The 14,035-nt window shown below is 44.0% G+C and overlaps 1 protein-coding gene across 1 annotated transcript; it reads right to left on the reverse strand.

Moving 5' to 3' along the window:
* Positions 1–10,240: 10,240 nt before the first annotated feature.
* Positions 10,241–10,758, reverse strand: LOC123114890 (pathogen-related protein-like). The gene is made up of 2 exons (XM_044536266.1): positions 10,465–10,758; positions 10,241–10,378 (listed from the first exon to the last, which is right to left on the reverse strand). The coding sequence occupies exons 1-2, from the start codon at positions 10,756–10,758 to the stop codon at positions 10,241–10,243; spliced, it is 432 nt and encodes a 143-aa protein (XP_044392201.1).
* Positions 10,759–14,035: the final 3,277 nt, after the last annotated feature.

The raw sequence follows: 14,035 nt of genomic DNA on the forward strand, positions 1-14,035 counted from the left end.
CACACATACCAAGCATTTCAATCATACACACAATATGCTCGATATGTGCAATTACAACGAAGCATCACAACATGACTCTACGACACAAGTACTTTATTTAAGGCTCAGGGAGCCATACACAACATACACACAAAGGTACGGGTCTCACGACCCAACATACAAGTCATACAATCATACAAGCCAACAGCGGAAGTAATTTGTCTGAGTACAGACAACTAGTAAAATAAAAGAGGCTTGGAAAGCCTGGCTATACTATGTGGTCCTTCACAAGCTCAGGGTCACCACCTGGGTCTTTAGCCTACTCGTTGATGTCAACGTCTACATAGAACCCATCAGAAGGGGTTGCAGTGTCTTCTGTAAAAATGTAGATTATAGCAACATGAGTACAAAGGTACTCAGCAAGACTTACATCAGATCCTACATACATGCATAGTATCAAGAAGGGTTGGTGGAGTTATTGCAGCAAGCCAGCTTTGACTCTTGGCTAGACTATCCTACGATACTCCAATTTGAAATAGTTTTGCGCACACGAGTCCACTACTCACCACTTCAATACACTACCGAGGATCCACCCCCGTCTTCCTACGGAAGAGCCATCCTCGGCACTCACACTTATCTTGAGGCTTTTAGTAGTTTCCATTTACTTGTCTATGAACTGTATAGGCAACCAAGTAGTCCTTTACCGCGGACGCGGCTATTCGAATAGATCATGTTAACCCTGCAGGGGGTACTTCTTCATACACGCTCTCACCACTTACCGTCGTCTACACGACATGTACTCGGCAACCTTCAAGCGGAAGCCCAACGTGGGTGTCGGCCACGACCTACCTAATCACCTAAGCTTCCAGTCCAGGTTTATCGCCTATTCAGGTTCCATCCGCAGGGAGTCCGGCCGAGGTTTCCCATACGGCCCCGAACGATGTGAACAGGGTTCCCGAGATACCTAACGGGTATTCGGTACACCCGGCCACGTACCTACCGCATCACAGCCCACCCCTACGGTCAGCGCTGTCCACGGCCTCCAGTAGGCTACAAACACCAGAAACTACTTGCAACTCCTGGACGGAGAACTAGGGTGAATAAGAAGTCGAGAGGGTCCATTGGTTTCGGGCCCAATGCATGGTAGTAGCTGATTCTTAAATCACACATACAGATCTTAGTGCTTAAGGTCGGCTTCAATGAAACAACCCACCATGTACTCCTACATGGCCTCTCATCGATACCTTTACCAAATCGTGTTCACCACGCCACTCTCATTACCGACATAATCATTTCACTCTAGTCCATCACCCAGATGAACCAGACCTGACACGACTCTAAGCATAGCAGGCATAGCAAGGTAGGAACAACACATACATATGGCTCAATCAACTCCTACACATGCTAGTGGGTTTCATCTAGTTACTGTGGCAATGACAGGTCATGCAGAGGAAATGGGTTCAACTACCGTAGCACACAGCAGTTTGAATCGCGTTGTCTTAATGCAGTAAAATAGAGCAGGAGCGAGAACATGGGATTGTATCGATATGATCAAATGGTTGGTTGCTTGCCTGATGGTTCGTTGCACGGATACGATTCTTCGTTAGGGTAATCACGGTACTCCTCGGGGACAGATCCTGTCGCAAAGGATAACGATACACAGGCATCACCAAACAATGTGCAACAATATGATGCATGCATGAAACATGGCAATATGAGTGTGTTGGGCTAATGCAACTAAAGCCAGAAGTGTTTGAGCAAATTTGAATCAAAGATTCAAATTTCAAATTCAAATATGGCCTTTTAAAGTGCCTTTCCTTGTTCTGATTAAAACATCAATTTAACTTGTTTGATCATGCATGAAAATAGTACAGATGGATAGATTGGATTTTTCTGATCATTTTTCATATATAATTTGTCCAATTTGGAGTTACAGAATAAAAGTTATGAATTTTTGAAGTTTAAATAATATTCTGGAATTTCCTGATTTAATTTAAATCCAGAAATATCATTTACTGCGTCAGCCTGACATCACAGTGACATCAGCAGGTCAACAGAGCTGGCTCGGGTCAAACCTGACGTGTGGGGTCCACACGTCAGTGTCACAGGGGCTAATCCCGCGTTGACCCCGGGCTGGTTAGCTTTGACTAAGCCCTGGGGCCCACTTGTCAGCGTCAGTAGGTGGTGGATTAGTGGTTAATCAACTAGGCCACGTCAGCTCGCCGGAGTTCTGGCCGGCGGCGACCAACAGTGCGGCGGCGATAGTGGTTTGGGTCGTTTCGGCCACCAAATGGACCGCGGAGATCACCGGAGTGAAGCTGAGGACGACCCGCGGCTCTTGGCGGAGTCCGTTGGGGTCGGGGTGGCCGGAGTTGACGGCGGTGAGCTCGGCTGCGGCCGCCGGGGTTCGGTCGTGCACGGGAGTGGTGCTGGAGCTCGAAGTCGAGCAAAGTGAGGCGCTAGGGATGCTCTACTGGGTTCTGTGAACGCGTTGGACTCGCCGGGGTGACCAAATGGTCACCGGAGCTGCGTCGACGGCGAGCTCGGCGACGGCGGAGGTTCGGCCGTGGTGGAGATGAAGCTACGGTGAGGGAACGAGGGGGAGAAGAGGGGGAAACGGTGGCGTAGCTCACCGCGGTTGCAGTGGGCGTCGAAGCGGGCTCGGGGACGCGCTGGAGACGGCGAATTCGTCGGCGACGGTGGTCGGAGCCCGAAGAGGGGAACGGCGACGTGGCGGCGATGCAGGGCTTCCGGGGACTCGTGGAGCGGTGGGGAGGAAGAGGGAGTTGTGGCGGAGCTTCTGAGCTACTTGGGGGAGCGAGGGGTGGCCGGAGACAGTGGCTACGGCGAACGGCGGCGACGGTGTGCTTCGGCCGAGAGCGAGAGAGAGCGAGGGAGAAACGGGGGAGAGTGAGCGAGAGCAGGGGGATCGGGACGGGCTGCGGACGTCGTCCACGCGGCCAGGAGGGCGTCGGCAAGCAGGAGGTGGCCGCGCGCGCGCGAGCACGCAGCAGCTTCGGGGCGTGGGGAGGAAGACGACGGGGAGCTACAGTGTTGGGCTGGGTCGGCTGCTAGCTGGGCCGGCCAGCTGGCTGGGCCGCACAGGTAAGTCTTTCCCCTTTCTTTTTTTTGTTTTCTGTTTTATTTAATATATCTGCAACTTTGTTGAATTAAATAAAATACCTAGGCAACTCCAAAATTCACCAAACTACTCCTGGTCCATAGTTGGATTATTTCCAACATGAAACGTTTTAGTTTGGAGATATTTGAGCATTTAAATATTTTATATTATTTTAAATGCCCAAATTCAAATATCTATGATTTAATTCAAAGACCCTATGATGGCCTAGAAAAATGTGCACCACTTTTGTCAGAGGTTCTGAACCAAGGCTAAAATGATGAACATTTTAGAAGGGCATTTCAGGTTCATTGAAAATTATTTTAGTAACCCTAGTTGGTTTCAGAGGGGACTGGGGGTTCTGTCATCCCCATTTCAAGTTTCTGATGAAAAAGTAAACATGATGCAACACTCTAATGCATGACTAGCTAGGGTGTGACAGGTAGACCTTTTCTTAATACTGCAGGGGCTGTTATTGATTGCAACAAAGGCAATGTCACTTTTCATGTTAATGGTAAGGAGCATACGGTACATCCTCCGAGGAAACAATCTCAAGTTCATAGTATCTATTCTATTAAAAAAGTTCCAACTATCATTTTTGGAGGTTTTGAATTTCCTCTCCCTACTGTCAAGAAAAAGTTTGATATTCTAATTGCTGGGGATTTTCATATCCCCGTTGAGGTAACTTAGTGTCGTTCGAAATTTCTCCGATTTCGTGTTATTCGGAATGAGTTTGTTAACAAGACTTGATCAACCTTGTTAGCGGGTTCATTTTGATGATCACGAGATGGATGAAACTAGAAGGCACAACCTTCTGTACCCTCCTTTTACTTTCTATTATTTAGAATAAATAAAGCCAAAATATTATTATCCGTCTGTTTCCTGAATTATCCATGCATTAAAAAATAGTCCGAAAATGAAAGTGCTCCAAATGCCCAACAAATTTAGTATGATGTTTTCTGGAATATTTGAGGATTTTAGGCACTGAAAACACTACAGGAGGGGCAAGCACCAGGCCACCATAGAGGAGGGTGCCCCCCTGTCTCGTGGGCCCCTGGTGGCTCCCCTCCACTTATGCCAGCACCCACAGACTCCATCTTCTACCCAAAAAAATACCCATCCAGCTCAAGCACGAGTTCTAGATCGTTTTGCTGCGATTTTCGATCTCTTAGCTCAAAGCTCCATTCACAAAACTGCTTTGGGAGATTGTTGCTTGGTATGTGACTCCTCCATTGGTCCAATTAGTTTTTGTTCTAGTGCTTTATTCATTGCAAATTTTTACTGCTTAGGTGACCATGTTCTTGAGCTTGCATGTTAAATTTTTGAGGTCCCAAGCAAGTCCAAGGCATGATATAGGCTGTAGGCACTTGTAGGAGTAGTTGCTATCAATCTTGTTTAGTTTTATTCACTTTCATTTTGAAGTTACTAAAATTTCAGAAACTTTCAGAAAATGTTAAGGAGGATTTTTAAAGGCTCTTCTAGCCAAAGCTCTCAGGAAAAACAAGCCAAAGAGAAGGAAAAAGCCAAGTACAATCTTCCTCGCTTAGCGGAAGTACGGTCGTGCGAATGGCCATGTGAGGATTTCTTGAAAGAAGCCGGAATTCATGAAGACTTTTATGCTTCAATCGAGACTGCAGGCCTCACCGGTTTCATCAACGACCGAATCGATCAGTATCTCTTACTTACCAATACTTTCGTGCAAAACTTTTATTATTATCCTAAGAAATCACCGCCTGCAGTATCATTTCATTTACATGATGAATTCAAAGAAATGTCTTTATGTCATTTTTGCGCGATATGTAGGATACCTTATGAGGGAGAAATAGATGAACCCCATCGTGATGGTGTGGGTGGCTTTGTTAACACCACTGTTGTAGATGAGCCAAAGAAGGGCTCCGAGGCGAAGGTCTCTAGCATACACTTTCCTGTTTTACGCTATTTTGCTATATTTTCTAGTAGATGCTTGATTGGTCATGGAAATAGTGGAAATTTGAGAATTCCAGATATTATCATTCTTCAACATGCTTTGCTTGGGGACAATACTTTTAATATGGGTGTCGTCGTTGCTAAACGACTAGCCCTGAACCGTACAAAAGGTCCCATATGTTGCACGTCTTGCTAGACGTTTTCAGATACCCATTAGGCACCATGAGGAAGAGGAGACGACATTGCCTTCTCACATTTTAGATTACAAGAGCATGGTAGCACACAAGTTTATTCTTGACAACAAAGAAAAGATGCTTTTGTATAAACTTAGATTCAATAAGAAACTTTTTCAGATTATTATTTTGCCCATGCCTCTGTTGTTTGATTTGCTTGCAGAAAATTTTCTTGTCACACCGGAGGCGGTGAACAACCATCGAACCCAAGCTTTTACTCCAGAACCTGAACCTGAATTGGAACCTGAGCTGGGACCTTATCGTGCATCTTCTGTCCAGTGGGATCCGGAGATGACCAGCCAGTATTATCCTGATTATACCTCTCATTACACCGAAGAGAGTAGCGGTGGTCCTTGGTATTAAACCAACTTAGGCCAAAAAGCCTAAGCTTGGGAGAGTACGTATTTCTCACCGACTTTACATTCATGTTCACACACTAGTCGTCGGTGCTCATACTCTTTCATTATATTATCCATGCTAGTTTAGATTTATTTTTCTATTTTTCTTCTTGTGTGTTTGATAAACCTTAAGAAAAACCAAAAAATTAGTTAGTTTAATTTCCTTGCCTATAGTAGGAATTAAAATGAAAACCCAAAAAGATTTCTAGTTCTTCTTCTTTTACTTGTTGGGAGCTTTCCCGTGTAAATAGTTTTATTTTCTTTTTCTTTCCTTTGGGGGTTGAGAAGACCATATTGAAAATGATCAGTGGCTCTTATATGCATGATTGTTTATTTAATTTAGAGCCCATATTACTTGTCTTCTCTCTTGAGTTGAATGCTTGCAGATTCCAGCTTAGTCCAATGCACGTGCACTCTTATTATTATACACATCGTTCGGTCATGCGAGTGAAAGGCAATAATGACGATATATGATGGACTTATTGGGATGAGAAAAGCTGGTATGAACTCGACCTCTCTTGTTTTTGTAAATATGATGATTCATCATTCCTGAGTCAGCTATTATGAAGTAAACATATTTGCAATGACATTTAGAGATTATAGTTGCTTGTGCCATGCTTGATTAGCTATGAGTTATAATGGTTTACCTTGCATGCCAACATGCTATTAGAATGATTATGATGTGATATGATGGGGTGGTATCCTCCTTTAAATGGATTGAGTGACTCGATTTGGCACATGTTCACGCATGTAGTTGAAACAAATCAACATAGCCTTCACGATATTTATGTTCATGGTGGATTATATCCTACTCATGGTTGTACTCGGTGTGAATTAATTTTAATGCATGTTTACGACTGTTGTCGCTCTCTCAGTTGGTCGCTTCCCAGTCTTTTGCTAGCCTTCACCTGTACTAAGTGGGAATACTGCTTGTGCATCCAAATTCCTTAAACCCCAAAGTTGTTCCATATGAGTCCACTATACCTTCCTATATGCGGTATCTACCTACCGTTCCAAGTAAATTTGAATGTGCCAAACTCCAAACCTTCAAATGAAATTCTGTTTTGTATGCTCGAGCAGCTCATGTTACAACTAGGGCTTCCTATATCTTCCATGCTAGGTGGGTTATTCTCACGAGGAGTGGACTCCGCTCCTCATTCACGAGAAAGGGCCGGTAACCGGGATGCCCAGTCCCATGATCCAAAAAGATCAAAGCAAATCAAAATAATTAAACAAAACTCCCCCAGGGCTGTTGTATGTTGGAGGCACTCGTTGTTTTTAGCAAGCCATGGATTGATGCTTGTTGGTGGTTGGGGGAGTATAAACCTTTACCATTCTGTTTGGGAACTGCCTATAATGCATGTAGTATGGAAGATACATCCATCTCATAGTTGTTGCGTTGACAACGAAAGTATGCCGCTCAAAATGTTATTCAATCTCTATTTTAGAATCGAGCTCCAGCACCTCTACAAATCCTTGCTTCCCTCTGTGAAGGGTCTATCTTTTTACTTTTATGTTGAGTCATCACCCTTCTTATTAAAAGCACCCGCTGGAGAGCACACTGTCATTTGTATTCATTATTATTGGTTTATATTGGGTATGACTTGACTGGATCTCTTTTACCATGAATTACAATGTTTAGTCAGTCCTTGATCTTTAAAGGTGCTCTGCATTTATGTTTTGTGGTCTCAGAAAGGACTAGCGAGATTCCATTTTGTTATATCATGTTATAATTATTTTGAGAAAGTGCTGTCATCCGAGTTTTATTATTATGGCTCGCTAGCTGATTATGCTATTGATATGACTGATTGTGGTAGCTAAGTGTTATTGTGAGTATGGTTAGTTCATAATATTTGCTGAAACTTGAATACTGGCTTTTCATGTTTACAACAACAAGAGCAAACAGAGTTTGTAAAAGTTTTTCTTTATCACTTTTAGTTTATCCACTAAATTGCTTGAGGACAAGCAAAGGTTTAAGCTTGGGGGAGTTGATACGTCTCCAATGTATCTACTTTTCCAAACACTTTTGCCCTTGTTTTGGACTCTAACTTGCATGATTTCAATGAAACTAACCCGGACTGACGCTGTTTTCAGCAGAACTGCCATGATCTTGTTTTATGTGTAGAAAAGAAAAGTTCTCGGAATGTCCTGGAAATCTACGGAGGAACTTTTTGGAATTAATAAGAATTTTTGGCGAAAGAATCAATGCCAGGGGCCCCACAGCCTATCCATGAGACAGGGGGCGCCCCCCTAGGGCGCGGCCTCCTATCTCGTGGGCCCCCTGGACCTCCACCAACCTCAACTCCAACTCCATATATTCCGTCTCAGGGAGAAAAAAATCAGAGAAAAAGTTTCTTCGCGTTTTACGACACGGAGCCGCCGCCAAGCCCTAATATCTATCGGGAGGGCTGATCTGGAGTCCGTTCGGGGCTCCGAAGAGGGGGATTCGTTGCCATCGTCATCATCAACCATCCTCCATCACCAATTTCGTGATGCTCACCGCCGTGCGTGAGTAATTCCATCGTAGGCTTGCTGGACGGTGATGGGTTGGATGAGATTTACCATGTAATCAAGTTAGTTTTGTTAGGGTTTGATCCCTAGTATCCACTATGTTCTGAGATTGATGTTGCTATGAATTTGCTATGCTTAATGCTTGTCACTAGGGCCCGAGTGCCATGATTTCAGATCTGAACCTATTATGTTTTCATGAATATATGTGTGTTCTTGATCCTATCTTGCAAGTCTATCACTACTAGGGAAATGGCTACTAGCAGCGCGGGTGAAATGGCTACTAGCATCACGGGTACCTGCGCTACTAGTATCACGCTACAGCTAATAGTTAGTAGTAGCGTGGGTTCACCCCGCGCTACTACTAACAAAGTTAGTAGTAGCGAGTTTCCACCCACGCTACTACTATTATGAACCCGCGCTACTACTAAAGAAATAGTAGTAGCGTGTCTATAATACCAATGCTACTAGTATCCTAAATACCAGTAGCGTGCAAATTTGTCCCACGCCACTACTAATGAATTAGGAATTAAAAAAATAAAATTGACAAATTCCATTTTATGCATACAATTCAAGAAAACACAATAGTGATGGAAATGTCGTTATTCCTGATTATACTATTACACTGTTGCCGTATCTACTATCATAGAGAGAATACCTGAAGTTGATTTAAAATATCAGGGTTTCTCAAAAACAAGCTGAAGTTTATTTAAAATAGGTCGTGTAATAGCTACCAACATACATAGATATACTACAAAGAGCACATTGATTCTGCTCCTACTAATTATTCTCATTTTTTACCATTGACCACAAGTTCAATTAAAGCACAAAAGGCTAGTATAAGTTTTTCTCTTGTAATGCTTCAATTCCATGAACTAAAAAATAGAAAATAATACCTCCGTATAGGCCATGTCATGATAGGAGAAGATGCAATAAACAATTATGGAAGACATCGATGGCCAATTCTTGAATAAGCTCTTCTTGGTATCTACACTAGCACTTTCTTCGACCTTTTCTTGCGGATCAATCAAATGGGCCTCCACAGCTTCAACACTTTGTTTGCCATTTTCACTCGCTTTATGCTTGTGTAATGTTTCCTGGAATATGTTTCAAGATATATTACAAAAAATAGGACAATAATCAACAATAACTACAAAGAGCATCATCTTTTCTATAGTATCATGTCAGATTCAATGTACTCTTTACTCCTGCCACTAGTTACTGCAAGGAAAGAACAGAAAAGAGTCACGGACTTGGTTGTAGAACCACATTTAGAAAATGTCGGAGGTCAATTATATTATATATGGCCTCTGAACAAGACATTAGAAAATATTTGGTTCTAAGGTTGCCCAGGAAAGTATGCGCAGAAGGTACAGCAGGACATATTTATAAATATAGAACATATGTGTTCAGGCCGACAATATAAGGTTTTGTACGGGCCTCATGAAGAGGCGAAAACATAGCAAATGTAATTACGAAGGGGCAATTAGACTGACTGCATAACCAAGGAAGCTAACACCATTGAAATATCACATACCGGCATCCATAGGCAACCTATCAGAACAGCAGCAGCAAAGACTGATGTGCATAAGCATGGTAAGAAGTATGGGAACCTGACAAGTCAAGTCTGCTGCAATTACTAGTGGCTCTCCCTAATCAGGATGGATTGGGTTCCTATGCCTAATCAGCTTGGCATTTCCGCAAGTGTCAAATCTTCCTACTATCTCCAATCACAGGAAAATATCAAACTTTTCTCCTCTCATCTCATCTCAAAAGAAAGGTTCAGTTTTATTAACTTGTTCTCTCTAATGTTTCTGTAGCAAGCAAATTTGATGACCCATGAGCGAAGCAAAAGGAAGAGGGGAGTGAGTACTTTGGCTCGACGACTGCGCGACGGAGCTACATCTCCACGGCCTCCGGTGCCGGTGCCGATGTCGTGGTTGTGGGGGTGGATCCAGAGCTCGCTTGCTTGGACAGGGAGCAGAGGAAGGGAGGTGTCCTCCCGAGAGAGAGAGAGAGAGAGAGCCTGAAGACAATACTAGTTAGTGACAAGCATGTTTCGTCGATTCTGTCGCGCTTCAGTCTCCTCTCATCACAGGGCAACCTGAAGCCGATGCAGCAGAAGCAGAAGTAGAAGGCGCAGACAAGAAGCTTGCGAGGAAGTTGCCACGCTCGTAGAAGAACTCTGCCTTCTCCACCTTGGTGTCTTGATCGACCCATATATCATCACTGGGTTGCAGGTCACTTTATATGTTTGAACAAAACCAATAATACACCATTAATTACTGTCAAATAAACTTATGTGGAAGACACGGACACCGAAGAACTCGACGAGGTGGCCGTGCGGAGGGTGGCCCTTGAATGGGCCCTCCATGTAGCCCCAGTGCCGGAACTTGAAGACACCCATGGGCGGGCCGCTGTACACGTCCAGCACCTCGAACGACGTGAGGAACGGGGTCGTGGACGACTCCAGCGACTCCAAGTCCGGGTCATAGATGCGGTGCTCCGGCGGCATCTTGGTCGCCAGGAACAGGTTGTACCCGCCCATGGCGGTCACCCCCTCACTCCTGGTCTCCCTCCTCACCTGCTGGGTCATGCCATGACTGGTGTTGGCGTAGGCGGAGAAGGGCGGATCTGGGCGCTGGTCTCCCTCCTCTGCTGCTCCATGGGGGACGGGGGAGGCGAGGTCGCGGAAGAACGGCGACCGGCGCGCCGTGCGGCCGCGGGAGGAGAAGGAGGGGATCTAGATCGGAGGTGGATTTTTTTTAGATGGGGGTGGGTGGAGTGGAACGACGGTTGGTGGGGTGGGGTGGATCGGGGGTTGGGATTATGGATCGGGCTGGGGTGGACACGCTTAGTAGTAGCGTGGGGTCTTACCTGCGCTACTACTACTTCTTAGTAGTAGCGCCGGTTTTATACCCCCTCGCTACTACTATGGCCTATCCCGGGGGCATTGTTGGAGACCATTTAGTAGCAGCACGGGTTTATACCCCTCGCTAATATTATCAGCTTAGTAGTAGCGCGGTTTTTATACCCCTCGATACTAATAATTAGCAGTAGCGCCCATTTTTAAACCGCGCTACTGATAAACTTCTTTGTATAAGGTTTTCCATAGTAGTGTATAGTCACCTATTTTGTGTTATGATCCGACAACCCCGAAGTGACAATAATCGGGATACTTCTCGGTGATGACCGTAGTTTGAGGAGTTCATGTATTCACTATGTGTTAATGCTTTGGTCCGGTTCTCTATTAAAAGGAGACCTTAATATCCCTTAGTTTCCGTAAGGACCCCGCTGCAATGGGAGGGTAGGACAATATACGTCATACAAGTTCTTTTCCATAAGCACGTATGACTATTTACGGAATACATGCCTACATTACATTGATGAATTGGAGCTAGTTCTATATCAACCTATTTTATAGCTATTGCATGAGGAATCGCATCCGGCATAATTATCCATCAGCGATCCATTGTCTACGAGCTTTTCACATATTGTTCTTCGCCTATTTACTTTTCTGTTGCTACTGTTACAACTACTACAAAAACCCAAAAACATTTATTTTTACTATTGCTACTATTACCATTATAATCATACCACCTTTGCTACTAAATACTTGCTGCAGATACTAAGTTATCCAGGTGTGGTTGAATTGACAACTCAAATGCTAATACTCAAGAATATTCTTTGGCTCCCCTTGTGTCGAATCAATAAATTTGGGTTGTACTTCACCCTCGAAAGCTGTTGCGATCCCCTACACTTGTGGGTTATCAAGACTAATTTTCGGCGCCGTTATCCCCTACACTTGATAAGCGGGAGAGTGGACCGCTGAATATAGAAGGGGGAAGGTGATGGAGACGTTGGTGAAGATGACGGCGGTGTTGGTGAAGCTCGCGGTGATGATGATGGCCCCCGGCAGCGCTCCGGCGCCACCGGAAGCAAGGGGGGGAGAGGCCCCCTTCTTCTTCTTATCCTTCCTTGACCTCCTCCCTAGATGGGAGAAGGGTTTCCCCTCTAGTCCTTGCCTCCCATGGCTTGGGAGGGGCGAGAGCCCCTCCAAGATTGGATCTATCTCTCTGTTTCTGCGTTCTCAGATTCTTCCCCTTCACCGTTTCTTTTATATCCGGAGATCCGTAACTCCGATTGGGTGAATCTTTCGCCCAGATCTTTCTCAGAAAATTAGCTTTCTTGCGCCAAAAGAAGAGCGTCAACCGCCTTACGGGTGGCCCACGAGAGCCAAGGGCGCGCCTGCCTCCCTGGGGCGCGGCCCCCTGTCTCGTGGCCACCCCGGACACTGTTTCTTGTTGATTTTACTTCCCAAAAATCATAAATATTCCAAAAAAATCTCCGTCCATTTTTATCCCATTTGGACTCCATTTGATATTGGTTTTCTGCGAAACATAAAACATGCAACAGACAGGAAATGGCACTGGTCACTGGATCAATATGTTAGTCCCAAAAATAATATAAAAAGTTGCCAAAAGTGTATGAAAGTTGAAGAACATTGGCATGGAACAATCAAAAATTATAGGTACGACCGAGACGTATCAGCATCCCCAAGCTTAATTCCTGCTCGTCCTCGAGTAGGTAAATGATAAAAAGGATAATTTTTGATGTGGAATGCTACCTAGCATAATCTTGATATTATGTCTAATCATGGCATGAATATTAAGACACGAGTGATTCAAAGCAATAGTCTATCATTTGACATAAAAACAATAATACTTCGAGCATACCAATAAAGCAATCATGTCTTTTCAAAACAACAAGGCCAAAGCAAGCTTATCCCTACAAAATCATATAGTTTGGCCATGCTTCATTTTCGTCACACAAAAATGCTCCCATCATGCGCAACCCCGATGACGAGCCGAGCAATTGGTTTATACTTTTTAACGCGCTTCAGCTTTTTCAACCATCACGCAATACATGAGCGCAAGCCATGGATATAGCACTATAGGTAGAATAGAATATAATGATGGAGGTTATGTGGAGTAGACAAAAAGGGAGAAAGTCTCACATCGACACGGCTAATCAACGGGCTATGGAGATGCCCACTAATTGATGTCAATGCGAGGAGTAGGGATTGCCATGCAATGGATGCACTAAGAGCTATAAATGTATGAAAGCTCAACAAAAGAAACTAAGTGGGTGTGCATCCAACTTGCTTGCTCATGAAGACCTAGGGCATTTGAGGAAGCCCATCATTGCAATATACAAGCCAAGTTCTATAATGAAAATTCCCACTAGTATATGAAAGTGACAACATAGGAGACAATCTATATGAAGAACATGGTGCTACTTTGAAACACAAGTGTGGAAAAAGGATAGTAACATTGCCCCTTTTTCTTTTTTTTCTTTTTTTCTTTCTTTTTTCTTTTTTCGGTGGGATTCTTTGGCCCCCTTTTTATTTAGTCTTCTTTGGCCTTTCCTTTTTTCTTCTTTTTTTTCTTTTTTTTCTTTTTTATGGGGCAATGCTCTATAATGATGATCATCACACTTTTATTTACTTACAACTCAATATTACAACTCGATACTAAAACAAAGATATGACTCTATATGAATGCTTCCGGCGGTGTACCGAGATCTGCAACGACATCAAAAAACGGACAAGCCATGAAAACATCATGCTAGCTATCTTACAATCATGCAAAGCAATATGACAATAAATGCTCAAGTCATGTATATGATGATGATGGAAGTTCCATGGCAATATATCTGGGAATGGCTATGGAAATGCCATGATAGGTAGGTATGGTGGCTGTTTTGAGGAAGATATAATGAGGCTTATGTGTGATAGAGCGTATCATATCACGGGGTTTGGATGCACCGGCGAAGTTTGCGCCAACTCTCAGTGTGAGAAAGGGCAATGCACG

The sequence above is a fragment of the Triticum aestivum genome, chromosome 5B, assembly GCF_018294505.1.
Source record: "Triticum aestivum cultivar Chinese Spring chromosome 5B, IWGSC CS RefSeq v2.1, whole genome shotgun sequence".
Lineage (NCBI taxonomy): Eukaryota > Viridiplantae > Streptophyta > Magnoliopsida > Poales > Poaceae > Triticum > Triticum aestivum.

What these genes read in the sequence shown, in the direction of transcription:
- LOC123114890 (XM_044536266.1), bottom strand. Translation starts at nt 10,758, where the DNA reads ATGACCCAGCAGGTGAGGAGGGAGACCAGGAGTGAGGGGGTGACCGCC. An exon ending in TCGGTGTCCGTGTCTTCCAC is followed by an intron (nt 10,379 to 10,464) that starts ATAAGTTTATTT and finishes GATGATATATGG; the next exon opens with GTCGATCAAGACACCAAGGT.